This window comes from Stenella coeruleoalba (assembly GCF_951394435.1).
Source record: "Stenella coeruleoalba genome assembly, chromosome: 6".
NCBI lineage: Eukaryota > Metazoa > Chordata > Mammalia > Artiodactyla > Delphinidae > Stenella > Stenella coeruleoalba.
The window spans coordinates 127,066,750-127,092,285 of NC_137151.1; the positions used below are offsets into that span (position 1 = coordinate 127,066,750).

Genomic DNA, 25,536 nt, shown 5'->3' on the forward strand with positions numbered 1-25,536 from the left:
CTACAGGCGCAGACCCCCCGCCCTTGATTCCTCGGGGCCAGGAGCCCAGAAGCGACCCCAAGGGGCAGCTGCCAGCAGGTGAGAACAGGCAGCCCGGCCCTCCCAGAGGGAGCAGCCTCGGCACCAGGTGCGGCTCCGCCACTGAGATCCTTCCACCCTCCAGTCCTCGTCCTTCCTGTGGGCCCCTGCACAAGGAACCGGCAGGGAGGAGGAGAAGGTGAGGGGCCCGGGCCGTCCCCCGGGGGCCCGCACGCCCTCGAGGGCCGGCGGCTGCTGCTCCCAGAGCAGGCCCTGAGAAAGTACAGGCAACACCTGCCCCCCTCCCTGGCCCCCAGCAGGCCCGGGCCTCCTGGCCACGTCCCAGGGGACAGTCTGCACACAGCTCCGCTCGCCACCCGCCTCACCGGGAGCACAGGGCCAGCGGAGAGTCACTACCCACGCACCCTCAGCTCCCCTCGCAGCCCACCCGAGGGGGGTGGGGAGGGTGGGAGAGGAGGGTGCTTCTAGAAGCAGACTCCTGCTGCGACAGACACCCGGGAGAGCGGGTTAGGAGAAAACTTCCAGAAGCAGCCCCAAGGCCAAGTGCCCTGCAGTCCGGGGAAGCCATTGTCTACCAGGGCCTTCCGGTGTCAGCAGAGCCCCCAGGTGTCCAGCGGAGCCCCCGGTGTCACGTCACACCTCCAGGGAGCCACGGGCACACTGAGCGTGGCGTCGCCACCTTACACGGGGACAGTGCCCTCCCTGTCCCCGCACAGACCCATCTGGGAATTCTGCAGAGTGGCTTGAATTTGAGCAATTTCAGAGAATGATGGGGGATACTTGCCCGGCCACCCTGCAGGCCGGTGCCTGTGTCCTGGGAGCAGCCCGGCCCGACACCTGGACTCACCGATGGCCATCGGCGAGTGGCAATCCTTGCGGAAGTCGGTCCAGGCTTTGGTCTTGCAGTATTTGCTGCAGGTCACGATCCCGTGGCAGCGGGTGCAGGGTGCGAGGCGCACCCCAGTGGAGCGGCCACACTCGTAGCAGAACTTGAAGAAGGGAACCCTGCAGGGGAGCCACGTGGGCCGTCGGGAGGCACCCGTCACCTGTGCCCGAGGCCCTGAGCCCCGGGGCCTGCCCTGTGTCCAGTGCGGTGCTACTGGGAACAGGAAACAAGCCCCGTGCCCTGGAAGCCATCCGGGTGCTGGCCGGCCCCACTGGGCAGGAGACGACACCACACCATTTGGGGACCCGCACCACGGCGTGGGAGTGGGGAGGAGGCTGCGGTGGGGGGAGCAGACTCCTAGCGGGCACGCCCCGGGAGTGGGCCTGGCACCTGCCCCAGGGGAACAGTGAGTCCGGTGGGTGTGCCTCCCCCGCGCCCCACCCCAGCCCCGCCCTCCAGGGTTTAGTGGGCGGGCGCCGTGCAGGATGCCCACCGCCCGCAGCAGGGCCAGGCCACTCGAGAGCCGTGCTGTCGGGGGCAGCGCAGGTCGGGACCGGCCTGGCAGCACACCCAGCCCACCGCCACCCTCAGCCACTCACTGCTCGTCCAAGCCCAGGCCCTCGGGCAGGCGGTGCCCTTCCGCTTCAGCCGGCGACAGGGGGCCGGCTCTGTTGCACCGAGAGACCGCGTTAGCCCCCACGGGCCCTCCTGGTCACGCATGACGCCACACGCGGAGGGGGCTCTGAGCTGCCCACCTCGCCCACCCTCCCATGGTGGGCCCAGCCCTGGCTGTGCGGCAAGGCAGGCAGGCAGGCGCCCCAAGCCTTGGACAGCCCCCAAGCAGGTCTGAGGGCGCAGAGTGGGGCTCGGTGTTGGCGGCATCCCTCTGCTCCTGCATCCGGGCCCTCGGACCTGCAGCCTCCAGCCCCGGCTCTGTGTCCGCTCACCACGCCTTGAAAGGCCACCGGGCAGCACCAGGTTCTCTCCGGCCTTGCCTGGCGGCTCACACCCCTCTCTGGAGGGGAGACTCTTGGCTCTGCTCTCTGGCCGCTGGTGGCAGGAGGCACAGTGGGCTGGGAGACAGGAGGGCAGCGAGCCCCCACAATCATCAGAGGCGCAACCATGTCCCTCCACCTTCCTGCCCTTAAGCAACGCACAGTCCTCCCAGGAAAGGTCGCCCATCCTCCACTTCGCCAGCACCCCTGAAGATGCAGGAACTTCACAGAGAAACACCTGCTGGCGAGTAGAGAAGGTGGGAGCCCCTCATCCCCCCGTCAACCGCCGCGCCCACCAGCACCCAGAGCCACTCCCCATGCTGCTCTGGGGACTAGGACGTGGGTCAGGAAGGCAGCTGTATGACGAAGTGTGCAGGGCCAAAGCCACCGTCCTGAAGACCACATGGCGTCAGGGCGACGCTTCTGGGAGGGCTGACAATAAAGCAGAACTTAAAAGTGGGTCTGATGGCTTCTCGGTGTCACACGTCACCTCTTTAAAAGGAAACGGAAGTGACAAGAGGGCATGTCTGTTAGAATGCTGGACTCTTTTGTGAACAGCTCTGTTGAGACCTAATTCGTATTCCATCCAATACCCCATTTAAATATTCACAATCCAGTGGCTTGTAGTACGTTCACAGCCGTGCAACCATCACCACAATCCATTTTAGAACATTTTCATCCTCCAAAACGGTTCCCAGCCCGACAGCTTTTATGCCCGATTCCCCTACCCCTCCATCTCTAAGCAGCCACTCATCTACTTTGTCTCTGTGTATTTTCCTGTCTGGACATTTCATATAAATGGAATCATATAATATGTGGTCTTCCACGACTAGATTATTTTGCTTACTATAATGTTTTCAAGTTCACCCATGTTGTAGCGTGTCTCCGTACTACATTCCTTTTTATGGATGAATAATGCTCCATGGTATGGTAGACCACAATTTGTTTATCCATTCATCAACTGATGGATACTTGGGTGGTTTCCATTCTTTGGCTTTTATGGATCATGCTGCTATAAATCTCTGTGTGGACATATGTTTTCATGTCTCTTGAGTATATGCCTAGGAGTGGAATTGCTGGGTCTTATGGTAACTCCATGTTTAACATTAGAGGAGCTGCCAACTGTTGTCCACAGCAGCTGCGCCATTTTGCATTCCCACCAGCAGCGCACGAGGTTTCCACCGTCTCCACATCCTCACCGACACTTACTGACTTCGACTATAGCCATACTAGCGATTGTGAAGTGATCTCTCTCATCTCCCTGATGGCTAATGATGTTGCGCATCCTTTCACGTGCTTATTCGCCATTTGTGTATCTTTCTTAGTAGAAATTTCTATTCATACGCTTTGTCCATTTCTTAATTTGGTTGTTTGTCTTTATTATTAAGTCGTAAGATTTTAAAATTTATCCTAAATACATACAAGTCCCTTACGAGATATATGATTTTCAAAACATCTCCCATACTGTGGGTTATGTTTCATTTTCTTCATAGAATCCTTTAAAGCATAAAAGTTTTTAATTTTGATTTTTTTCTTTCCTTGCTTATATCTAGGAATCCATTGACAAATCCAAGGATATGAAGATTTATCCCTGTATTTTCTTCTCAAAGTTTTATAGTTTAAGCTCTTACATTTAGCTCTTCAATCCAAATTGAATTAATTTTTCTATGTGGTGTGAGGTCGGGTCAAATTTCGCTCTTTTGTGTGTGATCACCAGTAGTCCCAGCACCGTTTGTTGAAAACACTGTTCTTACTCTCATTAAAAATTCTTGGCACCGTCGTTGAAAATCAGTTGACATAGACACATGGGTTTATTTCTGGGATCTATTCTACTCCATTGTTTCTATATGTCTACCTTTAGGCCAGTGTCATGCTATCTTGATTACCGTTGTTTTGCAGTAAGTTTGAAATTGGAAAATCAGAGTCCTTCAGCTTTGTTCTTTTTCAAGATGGTTATGGCTATCCTGGGACCCCTGCAATTCCATATGAATTTTAAAATCAGTCTCGATTTGTACAAAGAAGTCAGTTGAGATTCTGATAGGGAGATGTCTTTCCACTTATTGAGGCCTCCTCTAATTTCTTTAACAATGTTTTGAGGTTTCCAGAGTATAAATTTTACACTGGTCTTGTTAAATGCATTAATAAGCATTTTATTCTTATTGATGCCATAGTAAATGGAATTGTTTTTGAAATTTCACTTTTGGTTTGTTCACTGCAACTGTATAGAAATACTATTGATTTTTGTATGTTGATCTTATATCCTGCAATCTTACTGAATGTATTTATTACTTTTAATAGTGTAATAGTTTTATTTTTAGATTAATATATTTTTATACTTAGTCAAAATAGTTTAATACTAGTTTGTTCGTTTTAAAGTGGTTTCCTAAGATTTTCAATCTGTAAGATGATATCTGCAAATAGAGTTTAACTTTTTCCTTTCCAACCTGAATGCCTCTTATTTATTTTTCTTGCCTAATTACACTGGCTAACAACTCCAATATAATACTATATAGAAATGGTGAGAGAAGACATTCTTGTCTTCTTCCTGATCTTAGGGAGAAAGTATCTAGTCTTTCATCATTGAGTTTGATGTTAGCTACGGGGTTTTTTGCAGGTGCCCCTTACTGGGTTAAGGAAAGGCCCTTCTATTCTTTGTTGTGTGTTTTTATCATGAAAGGCTGTTGGATTTTTTACATCAAATGTTTTTTCTACATCAATTGAAATAGTTTTTTCTTTCATTTCTAATAATATAGTGTATTACATTTATTATTTTGTTGTTTAACCACCCTTGCATTTCTGGAGTAAATCCCACTTGGTCATGTCAGATATTCAATAGTTCTTTTGACACGATGCTGAATTTCGTTTGCTAGTATTTTGTTGAAGCTTTTTGCATTTATATTCATAAAGGATATTTGTCTGTAGTTTTCTCATAATGTCATTGTCCGGCTTTGGAATCAAAGTAATGCTGGCTTCATAAAATAAGTTAGGAAGTGTCCCCTTTAATTTTTGAAAGAATTTGAAAAGGATTGGTGTTAATTCTGCTTTAAATGTTTGGTATAATTTACCAGCCATCTGTGCCTGGGCTTTTCTTTGTTGGGAGTTTTTTTTAATCCTTTTCAATCTTTTTAGTTGTTATAAGTCTGTGTAGATTTTTTATTTCCTCTTTAATCAGTTGTGGTAGATCATGTGTTTTCAGCAATTTGTCCATTTCATCTCAGTGATCCAATTTTTGTCATAAAATTGTTCACAGTGTTCTCTCATAATCCTTTTCATTTCTATTAGTTTGGTAGTAATGTCCCCTCTTTTACTTCTGATTTTAGTAATTTGGGTCTTCACTTTTTCCTGGTCAGTGCAGCCAGATATGTCAGTTTTGCTGATTTTTTTCAGTGAACCACCTTTTGAATTTATTGATTTTCTGTTCTCTGTCTCATGAATGTTTGCTCTAACAGACACACATTTATCTGGCTACTAACGAGCTTACTTTAGGTTAGTGTGCTCTTCTTCCACCAATGTTTTAAGGAGGAAGGTTAGGTTACTGATTGAGACTTTTTTTCTTTTTAATATAGGCATTTACAGCTATAAACTTCCCTATAATCACGGCTTTAGCTGCATTCCATAAGTTTTGGTAAGTTGTGTCTTCTTGGGCATTCATATCAAAGCATTTTCTAATTTCCCTTTTGATTTCTTCTTTGACCCCCTGGTTATTTAGGAGTGTGTTGTTTTATGTGATTTCCCCAAACTTCTTTCTGTTACTCATTTCTAATTTCATTCCACTGTGGCCAGAGTACATAGTTTGTATTATTTCTATCCCTACAAATTTATGAAGAGTTTTGTGGGTTTATGACCTAGCAGCAGCAGACTCACAGGTACAGAGAACAAACTAGTGGTTACCAGTGGGTAGAGGGGGCTGGGGCAATATAGGGGTAGGGGACCAAAAAAAGGGTTATGGTGGGATTATATGAAATCACGTGTGTGAAACTTCTGAAAATTGTAAAGCACTATGGAATTTAAAAAATCATTCGATTTTAAATGTTTTTAAAAAGAAAAGAAAAAATGTTATAAATAATCCATGAAAAAAATTTTTTTCTAGGTGTGTTTTCCAGATCTGCTATTGAAAAGGCCTAAAAATAATAACCAACCAATGCAGTAGTGATGAGCACACAGATCGTGGTTTCTAACTATCACGTCCCACTGAAGGAGCCAGGCTCAACGTGTAAGCAGTCGACCCCGGGTGCAGGGCAGGAAGTGTCTGAATGAGCCCGGAACTCCTTGCAGAGCAGGGGGCAAGAAAGCTACCACAGCATGCTGGTGTTGAGTCAGAATTGCAAGAACTAAACTAAAGAGGCTCTCCCTGACCACAGACAGGCCCTGGGCATCAAAAAGCATAATGACTGCAATGGACAGAAACATGTCATACATATTAACATCCAGGAGTTGACAAAGATACTAAAAAAAACCTAACCCCCACTCACCACCATTGAAATCTGTTAGGAAATCAATGTATTATTCTGAAATAAAGAAAGGGGAAAGATCATGTTATCTTGCCTTTCTTGGACAAACTACCTCAAGGTCACCGAAGAGTTGATGAAGGATTTTTTTTTTTTTTTTAAAGCAAAGAGGGGTATTTATTGGTTCACATAACTGAAAAGTCCAGGGGATATACTAGCTTCAGGCATGGCTGGATCCAGGGGCACAAACCTTGTCATCAGGACCCAAGTCTCTCCATCATTTGGCTCTGCTTTCCTCTGTACTGGCTTCATTCTTTGAGTGGTTCATTAGATATGGTTAGAGCTTTTCATCCTACAGAGCTAGGCAAACTTAGCAGAGCTTCTGAGCTTCTCCTCCACAGTTCACTAAACCTCTCAGGGTTGGGTATCACTGGACCAACTTGAATTACATGACCATTCCTGAACCAATCACTATGGTCAAGGAGATGGACTGTGCTGATTGATCTGGTCACTGGTAAGACCAGATATTGAAAAAGTTTCATCTCTGCTTATAAAGTTGAATGGTAACAGCTGGCATTGGTTCCTTCCTTGACAATAAATGTATCTGGAAAAAATCACGAGGAGCAAGTTTGTCTTCTACTCAGGAGGCCTGTAATCCATTTGAATGTAATAATCACGTCCAATAGCATATTCTGGGTGATACTATACAGTTCCAATGTAAGTAAACTCAGTGGTCATGAGTTTGAGAGCCCAACTGTCTTGCTGACAGGAAGCAGGACAACCAGCCTCCCACTGGCAAATGGTTCTGTGATACTCGTCAAGTCAGGGGTAAATTTTAAGTTCAGTGGAAAAGTTCTCTTATGTTCCTTTAAGGCTTTTGCCAAGTTGAACTGGTACATTTCTGTGAGTACTGGCAAATCAGATTCATCTCTGTACTACTGTAGAAGAGGGGAATGGACAGTGATTTCAATCTGCTCTACTCCTTCAGATCTGGTGGAAAGAGTTCCAAGTGCTGAAGATGATCTAATATATATAGGCATAGAGGCTTACTCGGCAGTTAAAAAAAAAAAAAAAAGCTGCTGGTCAAGGAGTGTACAGCACAGTCCTTCGTGTTGTGAACATTAAGTCCTGGTGGGTGAGGTGCGGACTGCTTCTGTTCAGAACCCCTTGGTGGAACCGGGTATAAGAAAGACCGAGATCAGCTGTAGTCTTCTGAAGACAGCCAGTCTGATTGCAGCCATGTCAAAAAAGCAGGCAAGGGCTGAGTCAGGTAAACAGGCAAGTAGGTAAGGTACTTTCAGCAGGGCCAGCCATGTCAATAGGCAGCCCATGAGCTAGAACAGGCAGTTTAATATCAGAGCCTGTGCATTAGTTTCAACCCTGAGTACTCCAGGGTTAGTCCACAGGGTTTATGGATTAACTGGATCTTAAAGGGCCAGTCAGGTACAGCAACTTTCATTTTCCTGCTCATCTGCCCAAGAACCTTCAGCGCAGGAGAAGGCTATCATCTCCTTAATCCAGACTTGTGGCTCTGTTTAGAAGCCCATTCTATATCTGGGAGCGATAGGGTTGGGAGAGAAAGGTTGGCCCTACTTTCTTCGGTAATCAAGTCTCCATCTTCTGTAACTCAGCCCAACTCTGAGAATCATCTCATCAACGAGTGAAGGCCTCAGACTGGTTGAATGGTACCGCTGAAAGATGAGATCTGAGGCGTGGAGATAGTAAGATACTAGGTTGGAGGTTTACGCTTTTTCCACCATCAATTCTTATACACAGTGTACTTCACACTCTTGAACAGACGATCGTCTTTACCTTTCGTCCCTCATTTTGACAGGATTACAGGGAATGACTGCCAGTGTAGATCAAGGTCTCTATCGGTCAAGTATAGGAGAAAAAGAAAATCGAGCTGACATTTTGAAGGCAGTAGAAGAACTGAGCTTGTAGATAACTTCTTCATTACAAATAACAGTTGTATATACAAGCAGGCTGGTCATCAGATTTTATTTGTTGAGGGTGAGCAGTACAGAGTAACCAGACTTAGGCCTTGTTTGGTGATTTATAGACTGATTTATACAGAGTCATATAATCACAATTAGCCTAGAAGATAAGAGACGAAGACGTAAAGAAGCATTTCCGACATTTAACCAGCGCATTCATTGAAGCAGCTGAGGTCAGCTGGTTCTCAAGTCAACCCTGAAGTAAAGCAACGTGGCTTTTCCCGTGGCACAAATCGAAGTCTGAGTGATCTGGTCTGGGAAGTCGTGAGTCAGATCCCTTCTGAACAGGTAAGCTGTCTTCATGCCTGAGAGTATTCCATGACAAGGAATGAAGTGAGCCACTCTGATTCACAGCACTGAGACAGATGAAATTCCATGAAAACATCCACAAGGACAGGGCACTGCGGTCTTGTGACATTAGGAAGCACCAGCAGGAAGCTCGTGAGGCTACTCATAAAATGTTTAGCTGCAGGCTTTGTAGATTTCAAGTCAGTCTACATTTCCAGCAAAAAGGCAGATGATACGCAATGTGAGATGCCCACGAAGTAAGCTACCACGGCCTGGTCAAAAGGCCTACCTCCAAACATCATTAACACCAACAGTTAATGGCACCAGACATCAAAAGATCCATCTTAAAATCTCTCATTGGCTGGAAGAAAATGATCGAAATGGCCACATTTTAAATCACACACACGAGAAAGGATGTTCAGAGATTGTCTCTTGTGGCTCAGGTATTACATGTAGGTAGAGCTGAGTATTCATAATTTTGGAGAATAGGCAGATATGCCAGTGATGGAGGAAATGTTTTAGCGATTTTTCAACCGTTATTAGCTCATTCACCCTGGAAACAGCAGTTAAACTGAATAAAAACCAAGAAGTGTAACTGCCACTGGTGGAGTGACAGTGACATAGTTTGAGAAGATGAATAATGACCTGGTACCCTTTCAGGTAATGCTGCCAGTCTTTGAATTCTGCTTTCATAGTTTATGGTTAACCCTTGCACACGAAGTAGAGTACCATGGCTGAGGACGGGAGGTCCAATGTACGGTTGGTCTAATATGGCTTCAATGAGACATCAGCATCAACGTCAGCTCCAATACCTGGTGATTCACGTATCCAAGAAGGATCAAGACTTCAAGGTCATGTGTTTCAAGCACCACTAGAGCCTCTGGTGTTTGTGAAAGAAGCTGGGTAAGGGGGTTTGTCAGTGTAGAGTACGGACGAATTGCTCTCTGGCTGTATCAAATCCAGGAATCACTGGCAGTCCATCTGTGGGTAGAGGGCTATTACTCTAGGTCCATTTGATACCACCTCTTCAGCCCATATGACTACTCTGGGGGGCAAAGGTATGCCCATCTTCCTGCACTTTTCTGAGTTTGCCCACGGTAACTATTCCTAAGAATGTTCAGCATCAACTGAACATGGACGGTGCTGGGTACAGGTACAGGACAGAGTGCCATTCAGGTCGAACATACTGTTGTCTAGGGCAGTGGTTTTCAAACTGTGTTCTGAAGAATTCTAGTTGCTGTAAAGAAGTCTCCTTAGATGTCACCATGGTGGTAAAGTAAGATGCTTGTGGCAGGTTGTAGCCCCACTTCTGCTTCCTCCAGAGCAGCTTCACTTTTACTCTGGGCTTCCATAAAGTTTTCACTCGAAGGGCTTCATGGCCACAAAGACTTCGGAAAACCCACGATCTAATTGGTTTAACAACAAAAATAAGTTGTTCACAAAGTGCTGGATGTATCAAGAGGCGTTTTCTGGAATCTGATTGGAGCTTTGTGAGATGCTGTTAGGTAAACGGATTCCTTGGTAGAATTTCTTCCATTTGTGTGAAAAGTTCTGGTTCCTGAGTAATCGCAAAGAAGATGCTGGGAGTTCACTGTGCCCTTGTTTTAATCCCAGTGGGTCAGAACATCTGCTTACTCATTCAGCAGGCTACTACAGATCTGACACGGAAAAAGAATGGGCTGCAGGTTAGATATTTCCTGAATTTCAGTCTTTTAAGATAGTGGGGCATGGTCCGATGTGGTTCTCAAAAAGACGTTGCCATTCTTCAGACAGCGCTGACAACTAAATATCCCCTGGTCCAGATGTATCGTGAGTCTCTGAAGGCTTCAACTGAAGAAACGAAACGCACTCATGGAAGAAACGGAGCCTTTGTTGTGGTAAAACAGCTTCAGCTATTTGGCTTGAGGAGTTGACTTCCCTGCAAAGGGCTGTGCTGGATCCGGGGAGAACAGGACGGGAGTGGAGGTGAAGGCCACATCATGATCCGCTGGATGCCTCCTGGGTCACGTGGTCCACGGGAATGACGCCTTCTTCAGTAGTAAGGTGGCAGAATCACCATGGGCGAAAGTCCAGGGGCCACATCTGCAGGCGGAGTTCACTTTGGGCGGAGCATCGCCAGAGTCTGCACTGAGCGTCTGGCGAAAACTCAGGTCTCCGAATTCCCAGTAACAGCGCTGGTGGCAGTGCTTGCTGTCATTGTCTCTTTTCTCAGAGCAAGGACAACAGTCCCCAAATTCAAATATAAAAAAATCCAGCTCCCAAGTTCCCGTCACACTTTGATCATCTCTTCCAGGTCCCTGATCCAGTTCTTGAAAATCCGGAAATCTGGAGTCCACGCCGTGACTACACTGAAGGACATCTGTTCCAGCGAGAGCAGAGCGCTGTAGTGAAACCCTGTCAACCTCCTATCCTGGACAGCTCATGTTTTGTCACAGAACTTCAAGCTTTGAGTTCCAGTTGCTTTTTTCCTCCTTTCTCCTGAGGAAAGCATCTTATCAACACAGTCTTAAGATTCTTCTGAGGTACATCCAGATTTAATTACAAAAGAGCTAAAAGACCAACACATTTTTCTCCAAAACAGTCACTTCTCTGGAACCGAAATCCTTTGTCTCCGCCCTCTAGGTAAAGAGAACAGTCAACGGATTTTTTCCAGATGTTTGTATGAAAGAGCAGAACCGGCTAATACCTAAACAGACAAAACACTTACATGGCTTTGTGCCTGCTTGCTTAGAACGGTACCACTGGTAGCACCACTCCACAAACTGAAAAAAATGTTTGAAATCCAAGTGTTCAAATTTCTCTAGTGTTTGCTGGATAATGGCCTGGAATTTGATAAAAGCAGCTGACAATGAACAAAGAAGCACGGACGGGCCTTTTGGCCATCTGAGTAAACACACTTGCAAGCAAAGCGAATACACAAAGCAGGCCGGGAAAAAGTGAAGGTTTGAAACACTTGCAACCTGCTGATCTTGAGGTTCAGCAGAAGTTCTAACAAAAGTTGTCAGAGAATGTTAACCTTCGATTGATAAAGACGAACCCCCAAACATCTTCAGGCATTCCATGCCTGGCTCAGTTTGCCCAGTCAGCCAGCTTGCTACAACCCACCTGCACCAGTAATTAGCTGGACTTGGCAGCACCATTTAAAACTACGCCTGCTCACTGCCAACCACACAAACTAAGAATACAAAACAGGAGGAGCGATGGCAACGGTGGTCGTGGAAAATGGTCAGTGAGACAGGAAGGTAGTCAGGCACCAGAACATAAGCTGTTGGCCCAAAGATTAAACAGGCTTCGTGATCCTAGAGAACACATCCACTCCTTCTTTCAGCTCCTTTATATTGGGGGCCCCCGTACCATATGCGTCAACCACCCCTCAGGCGACCCACGGTGAAAAGACTCAGAATAGAAGCCAAACAGTGGAGTGTCGTTACCCTGAATATGCAGAGAACAGCTCACATATCCCAGGGATTCAACAGAGATTTCAAATTGGCTGCGACGGGTCCCAAATGACATCTAGGCCTCAGTTTCCTCCTCGTGGCAAAGGAATTGTGGTTCTTAACTCTCCTGGGTCACAGCCCCCTCTGAAAACTTGCTGGCGATGGATCCTCATTCCCCTAAAATGCCCATTCCCACTAATTTTTGCACACAATTTCAGGGAGTTTGGGAATATACACCTCCAATCCAAGGTTCCCAGGTTCAAAATCCAAGGATCAGGCAATTGCTAAGTTTTCTTACAGCTCAAAAAAAAAAAAAAAAAAAAGAAAAAAAAAGCCAACCATGAACAATAATCATCCCTTACATTCACTGATGCTTTATAGTTTCCAGATGTGATTTTTCACAAAGACGCAAAGGCTAGGCGGTGGAGAAGTGAGTCTTTTCAGCAGACGGAGTTGGAACACTTGGACGTCCACACGTGGAGGAGGAGGAGGGAGCCTTACTTCACACGAAAACACAAAAATTAACTCAAACACAGCCCTACAGGTAAGAGCTAAAACCACAAGCGCAGAAGACGACACAGATGACAGTCTTATGACCTGGCAAAATTATAGGCAAAAACGCAACGGCTGGGCGCTGGGGGTGGGAGGACAGAGCTCTCCAAGGGCACACGGGGTGACGTTCCGGGGCTGCTGGGACTGTTCTGCACCTTGACTGTGGTGGTCGTCACACAGCTCTATGCTCGTCAGAACTTCCAGCTCTGTATGCTGAAGCGGGGCTTTTCCTGGAATGAGTAAGCTGGGGGCGGGGGAGGCATCTCTATTTGCAAAACCAGGATCTTCTCCAGGAAAAAGGGCAAGTCTCAAAACAGTAAGTGTAGACTGAGCCAGTTTATGTGTAAAGAGGTAAACATCTTCGGTGAGTCTACTGTTTAACCTAAGGATACACGACGTGCTGCTAGCCGTCCCTGCTCCGGGGAGCAGAACAGCGACCAGCTTTCATTTTTTTCTCCTGTCGTTTTCATTTTCTTTTCACGCATCTTACGACTGTGCCTTATGACGATACTATTATACTCACTAAGACCAAGAAAGCTACTTCTCGTCAAACAAACAATCTTCCCCAGGAGCACCCGTGCTGCTGTCCGGTGGCCTGAACACCAGGGCCATCCCCTCACCTGGAAGAGCCTCGTCTTCAGGTACGTGGTGCCGTAGCCCTCTCAGGCGCTGAGGTAAAGCGTGCCCGTGCAGCTGGAGCCATCCGGCCACACGCACGTGCCCAGGCCGTGGCGGTGGTCCCGGCAGAGCTGCCCGTGGCAGGACTGTGAACAGAGAGCTCCGCAGCGGCTGTTGGAGGAGCCGCCCTGCACCGCCCCAGAACCTTCCAGAACGCCCTCCCAGCTGAGCCTCCAGGCCTGGGCCACAGTGAACAGGGGCTGCGGGGCTGACTGGGCTCACAGGGGGCCGGGCCACCAGGCCCCCCTCAAGTGCCAGGGGTCACCCGAATCACGCATAGCGGGTGCCAGGCGCTCGGCCCCCCGATGGCCACGCTCCCTCCTGCCCGGCTCAGGCAGGGGAGTCTGGGGAGGTGTCGGCACTGCCTGGGTTTGGGCGGGAGCTGTCTCCACGCGGGAGCCCCACGCCGGGCTCTGCTCTCACCCCGTCGCCCCCGCTCAGGTCCACGTTGGCAGGCTGGCCCAGAGAGTGGGGGGCCGCTAGCCCCGGGGTCGCTGGCGTGGCCCTAACTTAAGACGGCTCGCTCCTGAGGCCATGGACGTGGGCCGTCTGTGCTCGGGTCCCGAGCCCCTGGCGGGGGTGGGGGAGTGTGGTGCAGGTGCCCCTCTACTGGGGCCCCAGGAGGAAATCAGAGCGCCATGTCCATTCCGAGCACTTTTCAGTCACTAGACTTGACTCTCACGCGAGTCAGACAGCCGCCTTCCCCACCAGAAGCAGGCGGCTGGGCTCTCAGGCGGCCGACGGCCGTGCTCACAGGCCACCCTGCGCCTGAGGGACGGTGACTGCGGCCTGCTTAGCGCCCCTTCTCTTCCTCTGGTGATGGACACGAGTCCCCACAGGTTGACGGAGGACTGACCCCAGCCCCTGGCACACGTGACCAGGCCTGGCCAAGCGAAGGGCTCCCAACCCCGCCTCCAGCCTTGATTTGCGTTTGGCCACGGGACGCACCCCCGAGTCTCACCAGTGTCCACTAGGGCCCTTTCTCTCTTGCAGGAAGGTGTGACACCGACACCACCCCCTTCTGCCTCATGGCAGAAGGTCAAACTTGGCTGCCCACATGGAGATGGGAGAGAGAGGGCCTGATAGAGTCGCTGGAACCCCTCGACCCAGCCAAGCCTGAGGCTGCGTGAGCCCTGAAGGTGGACTTTGCAATTACAGCAGCCTACAAGGGTCCTTTCCAGTCCCATGTGGGGGGACCTGGTCCTGCCAGTTACTACTCCTGGCCAGTGCAGGGACACAATGAGCAGTGAGGCGCCGGGCGGGGGACAGCCCATCTGATGCCCACCTTCATTCCATTTGTATGATTTGGGGGGGCCTATCAGAGTCTATCCAACTGAAAAGAAGTCCCACGTTGCAGACCATTTGTGTAGAACTGTGAGGAGAATCCACCCCCCCGGGGGCTCGTCGGTTCGCCTGCAGGAGAAAGGGTTTCTGTCCACTCCCAGGAGGGTGCAGCTTTGGAGGAACCTCTCCATCCTTCCTCCACACGGTGCCGGAGCCTCATCTGACCAGCCGGACTGATGCGCTTGGGCCCGTTCCTCAAAGACAGCTGACACGTTTAAAGCCGCTGCTCTCAGCCTGCACGCCCTCTCGTCCTCCTGGCCTCTCTGGTTCAGGAGCCGCCATGGCTGCAGGAGCACCTGCTCAGTGGACCCAGACGTCCCCCCAGGCAGTGACAAAGCCGAGGCTCCACCTGCTGTGGTCCCCCTGCACGGCGAGGACCCGGGGCCAGGAGGGCCGGTCAGTGGGCCCCAACCTACCACGGCTGGGAACACAGGCTGTCTGACCACTGGACACCACAGTGTTGGGTAAAAGAGGAAGTAGCCAAGGACTAAAGAAACAGATGCTGAACAAAAATCAGCGCTTGGTCATCGGGGTCACGATGCCGTGCATTCTTTGGCAGAAGCTCAGCACGGGCTCGGGTCGCGGCCTCTGTCCTCACGTGAGGTCTGGAGGCTCCTCCGTGCTGGGGGCGCACTCCAGGGGGACTGGGCTGGGGGCCCAGAAGCTCCGCCTCTGCCTGCCGCTGCTCCTGCTGTCCCCTCCCTGCCCCCACCGCTCCCCAGGTTCCATCCCAAGACCCCCGCTCGCCTCCCTGCCCCGCTCTCCCCTGGACTCGGGAGACTAAGTGCAGGAGGTGAGGGGCTGGGCGAGGTCCCCCAGCCTTGGGCGCCAAAACCAGGTGAACCGGGGCCCCACAGGCAGAACCAAGCCTGGAAGAGAGAGGGGCAGAGCCGGAACCCTACACAGCCCCTAGGAGGTTGTGCCAGCCAGCGCCTGCTTCCCAGAAGAGCTTCAGTGCCAGGTGTCCTGCCCTCTGATGCTTTTCCAACCCCCCAAACGCACACACCCCTACAGTGCCTCCAGACGGTTTTTATTATCTGCAAGCAAAAGATGCACTTAAGTCTCCACTGAGTCACACAACCCTGCAAGCAGGGCAGAATCCTCCACCAGCGCACCTGCAGCACATTGTTGGGAAGCCTTCAGAAGCCAGCTTCCCCCGGGGGAGGCGCACTAAGCCCCCAGGCCACAGCATACCCCCAGGTTCGCCAGACGCACGGCTGCTCCACCCTCGCGGGGACGCCAGGTGGCGCCAACAGCTCCTGCCACGGGCCCCTCAGAGTCCCCACTGAGGTCCTGACACCGCCTGCTGCAGGGGCGCAAAAGTGCACTTTCACTTTTAGGAAGATCCACTTTTTCTGTTTGAGCTTAAATACAAGGCAATTTCATCAATACAAATATACAACTCACGACAGTAATTCGCAATTTTAAAATATTTCCCTAGAATAAGAACTTATCTTCTGAAGTCACAGCTTCCCGAGCTGCAGCCTGTGGACACCCAGGCGAACCTCGGACGTGATCTCAGAAGTCTCTCTGGGTGTTTCTCAAATAGGAAGGACATTTGCCTAGCATCCTTCCCATCGGTGGATCTATGAGCTCGCAGCACGTGCCTCTCCGAAGGAGAGGGACAGGCCGTGGCTGGCTGAACTGGGGCCGGAGAGGGGAGAGCACCAGGAACGACTTGCCTCGCCCGTGGGCCGAGAGAAGGCTCCGCATCCCAGCTTCATGTCCTGCTGAACTCTCCTCGGTAGACGCAGCCGTCCTGCCACTCCTGCACACCCTGGGCGAGCTCGATGCAGGCCTCCTTCAGGTCCTGCTCCCTAAGGGGACCCTCGGGCTCCTCCTCTTCCCCCTCTGGGGCCTCCGGGATGAATCTAGGAAGATGAAGAGCAGGGGGAGGGGAGACCAACGCTGGCTGAAGGTCTTAGGGCCACTGGGTACCGAGATCCACACACCATCTTATCTCAACCAGCAACCCCCGAAGCTGATTGCATAGCTATCCCACCGGGGCGCCCGGTGCCCCGCGGAGACGCTCACACCGGCTTGCTGAGCCTGGGCCGGCCGTCTCCACCTCGGACACCCATCTCGTGGTCAAGCAGAGGACGGCAGGTCAGCCTCCCCGGGGGAGATAGCACTAAAAGCTCCCAACACCCCCCAGGAAGAGCGCAGAGGCCCCACGTGAGACCTGAGGGCACTGAGGCACAAGGGAGTAAATTAACTTGTCCACGGTCACGTGCTGGCACACGGTAGGGCCAATACTTGATCAAGCCCTGCCTGACTCCAAAGCCGGTCGTTTCCGTTCAGTTAGTGTTTGTGGAAGGCACAGAGCAGGAGCTCATGGCTTGGTTGGGGAAAAAGACGAGGGAGGTGCCGAGGGTCACTGGGAGAGAAGGGTTAGCTGTGTGGACCGAGGGGTCACTGGGGAAACCTCTATGGGAGAAGAGTCCTAAGTGGGGTTTCAGAGGATGAGTAGGAGCTCTCTCAACAGAAGAGAGCGCATTTCAGGGAACTGGACTAGTACGTGCAAAAACACAAGGGTGGGAAAGAGCATGAGGCCTTTCTGCCACCGAAGCAGTTGTGGCTGCCTGGAGAGAGAGCGAGGGGGGGCTCTCTGGAGGCACAGGGATTGGGGTTCTCGACACAGACTGCCCCTTGGAACAGGGGAAAGGGATAAGAACACCTGACGACCAGGCCCTCCCCCACGAGCTGGAGTGGTGGGAAGGCGGCAGCTGTGCCAGGATCCCAGGGTTCCAGGGGCACTTCCTCCACCCTGCGATCTGTCTCCCAATTCACCTCTTTCTTCTCCCTTGCTCCCCTCTCAGCCCCCCAGTACCACCTTGGTTCCTAGGTCCCCTCTCTACCTCTTATCCTTTCCCCTCAGGTCCCGTCTTTGCTTTGCTCCAACTGCAGCTTGCGAAGCTAAGCAGAGACAAACCGTGCTGTCTTTAAAATTTGTTTGTGAAGAGAAAGAAAAGCAGTCAACTAAAACTGCCTGTTAAACCATCCCACCTGCTGAGTTGAGCAGTGCCCACCCCGCCCCCCCAAGAAAAAGATAAGTTGAAGTCCTAACCCCTGGGAATGACCTTATACAGAAAGTGTCTTTACAGATGCGATCAAGTGAAGAGGTCAGACTGGCTTCGGGTGTGCCCCAAACCAAATAACTAGTGTCCTTACAAGGAGAGGGAGATTTGGAGACACACACACAGAGGGCAGAATACACTTCCATTGTTTTCAGCCTATGGGTTTGTTGTAATGCTTTGTTACGTTGACTCTAGGAAACTCACACATCACCCAGAATAAAAGACTGACTTAACAGCAGCTAAAACTATTTGTTTCAGCAAATCTGACAACTTCCTGAGGCTGGCAAAACAATTCTAAATACTAACATGTGGCCCCAAAAAGGTGTTCTGGAAAATTCTATAAACTGGAAAAAAATGCAATATGAAATGCTGAAATTCTGCTTATGTTCTTAAGAATATATGCACTGGTATTTTTAAAAACCAGGCATACAAAGATTAAAAAGCCCTATTTCCACAAATTGATACAAGTCCTACAATGATGCTGAACAATATATTCCAAGAGAATGTTTTCATAAAAAATATATTAATATTCATCGACAATATTCAAGACTATTAGTTTTTAAAGTTTTTGGTGAATAAACTTGGCAAAAATCAGCAAATTAGTAGTTCAGCAAACGGACCTTTAGGATGACTGGCTTTCAGCAAGTTAGCTGTTCAAATGACCGGTGATGGTGTTAGCAAATCTGAACCTGCGATTATAGTTATGAAATTTAGTGAAATATGGCTGCTGACTTGTGCATGGAGAAGAAGAGTGGCATTTCTATTAAAATTCAGTTGAAGTCAACAAAAGCCACTTAAAAATTGTAATCAGGGCTTCCCTGGTGGCGCAATGGTTGAGAGTCCACCTGCCGATGCAGGGGACGCGGGTTCGTGCCCCGGTCCGGGAGGATCCCGCGTGCTGCGGAGTGGCTGGGCCCGTGAGCCATGGCTGCCGGGCCTGCGCATCCGGAGCCTGTGCTCCGCAATGGGAGAGGCCGCAACAGTGAGAGGCCCGCGTACCGCAAAAAAAAAACCCCAAAAACTGCGATCAAATTAGATACATGTGAGACACTGTAAAAGATTTGTGAGTAAAAGAATATTTTAAAAAATTCCAAAAGGACTCTACTGGCTGATTGCTTCTCAAGTGCTTTTAAGTTCACATGAAGGAAAGCAAGGGAAACTAGAAGTCATGGCCCGGCAGCGAGGGCCACTGAGTATCGCCTCAGCTGACCCACAGGAAAAAGTGAGCAGATGTATATGCGTGATCATGACTCATCAGAGGAAAGTAAGCGGATATACATGACAGGCAGTAGGTCAAAATACAATGTTTAAGGAAGTGGGTAAAAACCTTGCTTACTTTTTAGATCAACTAAATGATGGTTAGGTTTTTATCTTTTATCAGAATCACACGGAGGGCATGGTAACACAGAGCTTCCTGTGTCTCACTCCCAGGGTTTCCGCTTCAGCACGTCCTGAGTAGATGGACTCCTGAGAATGTGCATTGCTACCAAGTTCCCACCACGCTTTGAAAACCACTGGGCCATGGTGTGGTGGGCAGGTGGTGTCGACTGAAAAAAGAAAAAGCACAACCTGAGAATTGCGAGTTAAGTTTCTTGGGGGGTAAAATGAGGACAATACCCGAGGAGGCAGCATGTCAGATAGCTCAGAGAAACTGCTCTGAACAGGTAGCGGGAGGTCAGTACAGACGTGACTCTGGTGAAGGGGGAGGACATGCAGTCAAGCACATATTTTTTGCAGGTTTCTGCTCGTCACGAGGAGCAGACGTCACCATGAGGGATTTTAGTGCCTTTCTACATAAGAGGAGAATCAAGAAGTGGGCTCATAAAATCTTCTCCTGAAAATATCCAACCATCTGAAGAACTGTTCTGCCAGTTTTGCCTAGAGTACGGAGCGCCACATCCCTGATCTCTGCCCTGAATTCCTGTCAGGAGGTGTTGAAGATCAGCAGCTGCATTGGCTCATAATTTAATCCTTGTAGAGGTAGATGGTCAGTGCCAATTTGTAGGTGACAAGGGAACAGAGAGAAAGGATGATGGACAGGACAAAGCAGGAGGAGCCTTGAACGCCAGGTTAAAAACAGAAGCAGCAAGACATTTTTAAACAGGAGGGCGGTGCAGTCAGATGTGTGCTCTGAGAGGTTTCAAGACTTTTTGCCTGGGACCCATTGTAATACCCCATTTCATATCATGAGCCAGTACAAACTAACTCAAAAAATGAGGAAAAACTCACTCTGCTACATGCACGCACTCTAATATTTTCATGTAGTCTGTTCTTTTCTATACCATTTTACTAAAAATAAAATACAGGTCATAACCCACAAAACTGATTTCACAACCCACTAACGGATCACAACTTGCTGAGTCAGGACCGACATTCAGAAAAGCACTGCTTTCAAAAGCGGATTCCAGCTCCAGTGAGGAAGGCTGGGAGGCCCCCCTCAGGAGGCTGGTGCCAAGCCCAGAAGAGGGTGGCCCAAAGTAAACACAGCATCAAGGTGGACAGAATGGATCTGAGATACGCAGGATGACTCGTTACCGATTCATTAACTCAATGGGGTGAAGGAGTGTGAGGTTATCAGTTAAGAGGCCTTGGAACAGAAAATCCACCTCAAATATCCAACAGCAAAGGGTGATTGGATGGCTCAGGAAACCAAACAGTCCAGAAGCTGGAGGCTCTTCAGGTTTGGTTTGATCCAGTGGCCCAGCAATATCTTCGAGGACCGTTTCTTCAGCTGTGCTTTCAACCAAGGCTGGCTTCCCTTTGTGCTCATAAGGAGAGGACAGAGGTTTCCAAGCCCCTCTCTCCTCTCTGGTTCACATGGCAGCCCAAGCCCTTTCCCGAAGCAGTCATGGGGGTATAGGCGTCACTGACTGGACGTAATCAGAAGCCCGATTCTGGAGCTGGGGGACAGGGAATCTCCACCTACTTGGATGGCTCCCGTGAACTCTGGGAAAAATGGGAATCCCATCCCAGGAAAGTCAGAATCCTTCCTTAGGCCACATTAGAAGGAAACGGATGCCGAGAAGGCCTCTACGTAGGTGATGTCTGGACCTGTGAAGACCAGTGAAGACCTGGTTACACACCAACATTTGAATCTTTAGCTCAAGGGAGAACCCCAGGTAGCAAAAAAGATCTGACAGTTACCAATGCCCGGTGGCTTTGGCTAGAATGGAGAGAATCAAGGTCACCCAGAGAGACTGTATAGGTTCATTTTGTCAGGTTTATTGAGTACTCTGTGTGTGTGGGGGGGGGGGGCATGGGTGTACTGGAGAATAATTTCTGATAGAACGGATTGCAAATCTTAAGTAAATGATGCAGGTGAAGCAGAAAAAATGTTTTCATATTATTAGAATAGAATTGAAATGGCAATAACTAGATGCATGCAGGACTGGAAGACAGTTAACTTTTCACTGAAACCAGTCCCTGAAAGACACTGGACCTCAGAAAAATCTAGTGAAGAGGGCTTCTTACATGGCAACTGTGTAATTAAATGGTATTAATTCTTTAAAGTTACAGTAGTAATGCAAAAAAAATAATAATTTTGGTCTGTGAAAAATATTGGTCTGTGAAAAAATGATGAAAAGCTAACAATAAGTAGCTTTATTTTATATGAACCATGTTTTACAATAAAAGGGAAAATAAAATGCAGAAATTACGCAGAGTGATTGATTAGGAAACAAATAACAAAAAGGAATGTACATAAGGAATGTACATAAAGCTATACTAAAGGGCACCTCACCTGGCGATGCGGTTATAAGAGAATCAGTTATTAAGGGGCCTACCTACAAAACGATGTGGCGGATACTGGTCAGAGCCCAGATGAGAATCTGTGACAGGGTCGCCTGCTCCTCTGCACACCAGCCACAGCTTGAGAAGCGCACCTCCCCGAGCCCCGCCCAGCTAGAAACCTCCACGTTCGCAGGGACAGCCACCAGCTACTCTCAGATCTCCCGGCTTGCAACCTGCGGGGCTCTGGTATCCAGCGAGGGGAGGCCCATTCCTCCCAGCAACCCGAACCCGCCCACCTCACTGCGACCAATCAGACTCTTCCGATGGCCACCAGGCCAGCCAACGGCCGCAACCCCCAGCCTCAGCCAATCAGAGGAGGCCTCTCCCGTTTAGACCTGACCAATGAGGAGGCGGCCAGGGCTTTGCGGGCGTGCCCGCTCGTGCACAACCACTACAGGGCCCACCCCGGGGGCCTCCAGGACCCGGGGGCACCCGGCCGGCCTCCCGACGGCCCAAAATAGACACCCGTGCTGGGGGCCCGAGAGCCGGTCATGGACGCGGAGCAAGCCGGACGCCGCGGGGCCACCAAGGCCGCCCCGCCGCCGTTCGTGCGCGTCGCCCCCTCGCTCTTCCTCGGGAGCGCGAAGGCCGCGGCCGCCCCGGAGCTGCTGGAGCGCGCGGGCGTCACCCTATGCGTCAACGTTTCGCGCCAGCAGCCCGGCCCCCGCGCGCCCGGCGTGACCGAGCTGCGCGTGCCCGTATTCGACGACCCGGCTGAGGACCTGCTGGCGCACCTGGAGCCTACCTGTGCCGCCATGGAGGCCGCGGTACGCGCCGGTGGTGCCTGCCTCGTCTACTGCAAGAACGGCCGCAGCCGCTCGGCCGCCGTCTGCACCGCCTACCTCATGCGTCATCGCGGCCTCACGCGGGAGCGGGCCTTCCAGGTAGGGCGGGACTTTCTCGTGGCGGGGCTTCCGGCGGGAAGAGGCGGGGCCTTCTGGGAGGGGCGAGGCTCTAGGCGGGGGCGGGGCTTCGAGGAGGGCCCGCTCGTTGGGGCGGGGCCTCCGGGCGTTGGGAATGCCAGCGGAGCTTGCAGCCGACGCTGCGCGGTGTCTAGCCAAAGTCTCTCGTTTGCAGACTGTGAAGAGCGCCCGCCCGGTGGCCGAGCCCAACCCGGGCTTCTGGTCCCAGCTCCAGAAGTACGAGGAGACCCTGCAGTCGTGGTCCCGCCTGCCCGGGGAGCCCTCGGGCCCCACTGAGCCCTAATGGGTCAGCCCTTGAGGACGGCCCAACCCCAAAGCGGGGCGCTTGGAGTTTCCTGCAGCCTCGGGGTGGGAAGAGGTAGTTCATGCACTGACTGGAGGGTGGTCTGTCCTCTCCTGCCTCACGTCCCACGGATTTTTTATTTTCTGCAACTCCCTGAAGGTCTCTGTCCCGCCTTGACGGTAGGGCTGGGGTGTGTCCGCCGAGGACAGAACTGAGAACCGTACCGCCCCTCGTCAGCAGGTTTATTAGACAGAGCTTGGTCAGGAACATCAAAACCACTTGAGGAATTTTAGCCAGAAACACATTTACTACAGAGAGATGGAGGCCAGGGAGCCAAGGTCAGGAGATGGGGAAGTACAGGAGTCATGGAGACCCGCCACCCTCTTCCTGGCTGCCTGCCACTCTGATGTGGGTGGCTTCTGGGGGGCTGCTGGCAGAACCTCATGCCTGCCACCTGCTCAAGCCACAGTGGCTTTCCCAAACCTCACACTGGCCCCATCACAAAACGCAACATGCGATTCAGGTGGTGCGGGCCCAGTTTCCAGACTTGTAGCTGCTGTGACACATAGTGAAGGCTCGAGGCTGTGTGACAGACCACCCAATGTGGGCACCCTTGGGGGTCTCAGTGTCCGTACCCACCTCCTACCTTACTGGCCTCCCAGTTTCAGCAACAGCAATGAGTCCCAGCCTAACATCCTGCAGCCAAGGTCATGTCAACAATGCAATGACCACCCATGTCTCTGAGCCTGTTGGTTCCTCTTCTGGTTCAGAGGCACCCCGCCTGGACACACTACAGCCTAAAGACTATACTAGAAAACTAATCACCACCAACACTCCTTAAATAAGATAGTGGGGAAAGAGTAAAGGAAAAATTGGGTAACACATATGAGTTACAGATAACATAATCCCTGGTTAATATACAAATATATACATAACAAGGTTATGAATAAAATACTGTAGTTGATGTTTATCATTTTCCTTGACCCTCAGCCAATGCCTCAGGTCCTGGTCTTTCCTAGTCGGGTGTCTGATGAGCCCTGAGTGGTCCTGCCTGCACTGGCGCTCTGGCCTCTGTGACCTCTGCAATACAACCAAGGAGTACTGGGAGGCATCAGGGGAATGCCCTGAGTTCCAGCATACTCCTCCTGGCCCCCCTGAGCAGCAGCAAAGCCCTGCTGCCCCTTGAAAGTCAGGATCAGGGAATTCCCTGGCGGTCCAGTGGTTAGGAGTCGGTGCCTTCACTCCTGGGACCCAGGTTCAATCCCTGGTCAGGGAACTAAGATCCTGCAAGCTGCATGGTGCGATCAGTCACCTCACCCAGCAGAGCAACTCCCGATTTGAGGCTTGTGGAGCCCAGATGGTGAAGTGGTGTCTCAGCCTCCCGTCCAGCTGTGTCCCCACATGGAAGCATCCTACCTGCAGATGAAGGCCTCTGACCCAGCAGAGCCCAAAGCTGTGGGAATGGGACGCTCACACACTGCGAGTGACACACTGGGGCGGTTGGGAAAGGGTCTTCCTCCTCCCCAACCCTCTTGCACATCTGGGCTTCCAGCTGTGACGGTCCCTGGCTCAGAGCATACACCGCACCCTGCAGGTCAGCACCCAGCCCGGTGCGATGTCACCAGTCAGCAGCCCCCATGTCCAAGAGCCACAGCCCTCGTCATAACGCAAATGCAGCTCTCCGTGGCTCACCCGACTGTCACACAGTTTTGGAAGCTTGCCAGCTGCCACTTACTCGCCACAAGCCCCCCATAGCTCGTGTCACTTTTCATCAGCCCCATAAACAAGCTCCTGCTGTTGCCTCCACGTGGCAGGTGAGGCTCCGGTGGCTCCGTCTGTAACCTCAGGTGAGCTGAGCGGTTTGCCCAGCTAGGAGGTCAGGAGCCAGGACCTGAGCCCACGTTTCTACCCCGTGTGCTCATGACATCCTTGCTGGTACACCCCCTCACCTGCTGACCTGGCCCTGGGTGACAGGGCTGCCAGGATGTCAGAGCCCGGGCCAGGCTGAAGGACATCTGTGGGTCCCATCAGCCTTTTGTCCCACCAGCTCCATTCTGAGAACCATCCAGCTTCGGCTGCCACCAGAGGCCCAGGTATCCCTAGGACCTCTGACCCAGGGACAACACAGCCCCCAGCTGAACACCACAGGCTTCCTGGAAGCCCTCCTGCCTCCGTGTCCACCTGCTGGCAAGTGAGGCCAGGGACCCACTCCCCTCCCAGTGCCGGCGCACTTGAATAGGGGTACCTAGTCCACGTGCATCAGGGGAGAGCTGGGGTGCAGGCGGAGTGTCAGCTGCATCAGCCCACCCAAGCCAGCCAGCATTTGATCATCAAAAGGCTGGTGTATGAAAATTCCTATGGGAGAAGCCCCAGCCTCTAGCAGTCCCGGCTTTCAGGTTCCTCTCCCCTAAGTGGTTTGGGGTGGGGTGACAGGAGGACTACGCTGCAGCCACCCTGGACCTTTGTCAGCAGGCAGTGCCCCCGTCCCCCAGCACTGAAGGTGCTGTCCTCTGCAGGACAGGGACAGGGTGGAGAGTGGAGACGACCCCTGTGGCCCGCACAGTGCCTTGGTGGGCTGCCTTTAATACCATAGAACAGGTCTGTTTGCTCCCGTAAGACTGGCTTGTGTTGGTTCCTTACAAAAATGTGGGGTGGGGCTTCCCTGGTGGCGCAGTGGTTGGGAGTCCGCCTGCCGATGCAGGGGACGTGGGTTCGTGCCCCGGTCCGGGAGGATCCCACATGCCGCAGAGCGGCTGGGCCCGTGAGCCATGGCCGCTGGGCCTGCTCATGCAGAGCCTGT

The 25,536-nt window shown here is 51.2% G+C and overlaps 2 protein-coding genes across 2 annotated transcripts; one reads left to right on the forward strand and one right to left on the reverse strand.

The window, feature by feature from the left end:
- ANKMY1 (ankyrin repeat and MYND domain containing 1) lies at positions 1 to 22,412 on the reverse strand (the record flags this gene model as incomplete). The annotated part of the gene is given in 12 exon segments (XM_079924382.1): positions 1 to 185; positions 887 to 1,044; positions 1,220 to 1,315; positions 1,419 to 1,593; positions 1,873 to 1,998; positions 13,133 to 13,304; positions 13,308 to 13,406; positions 16,347 to 16,393; positions 16,396 to 16,535; positions 20,277 to 20,398; positions 20,401 to 20,792; positions 22,276 to 22,412. Coding segments are annotated over 11 exon segments (1,431 nt in total). The 5' UTR covers positions 20,512 to 20,792; positions 22,276 to 22,412.
- On the forward strand, positions 21,924 to 25,197 carry DUSP28 (dual specificity phosphatase 28). Its single transcript, XM_079924190.1, has 2 exons — positions 21,924 to 22,414; positions 22,608 to 25,197. Exons 1-2 carry the CDS (start codon positions 22,022 to 22,024, stop codon positions 22,734 to 22,736), a joined length of 522 nt encoding a protein of 173 aa, XP_079780316.1. The 5' UTR covers positions 21,924 to 22,021; the 3' UTR covers positions 22,737 to 25,197.
- Positions 25,198 to 25,536: the final 339 nt, after the last annotated feature.

Bases quoted from the DNA above. Each gene is read 5' to 3' on its own strand.
- DUSP28 (XM_079924190.1), top strand. From the start codon at position 22,022: ATGGACGCGGAGCAAGCCGGACGCCGCGGGGCCACCAAGGCCGCCCCG. The intron at 22,415-22,607 runs GTAGGGCGGGAC...TCTCGTTTGCAG, and splicing joins CGCGGGAGCGGGCCTTCCAG to ACTGTGAAGAGCGCCCGCCC.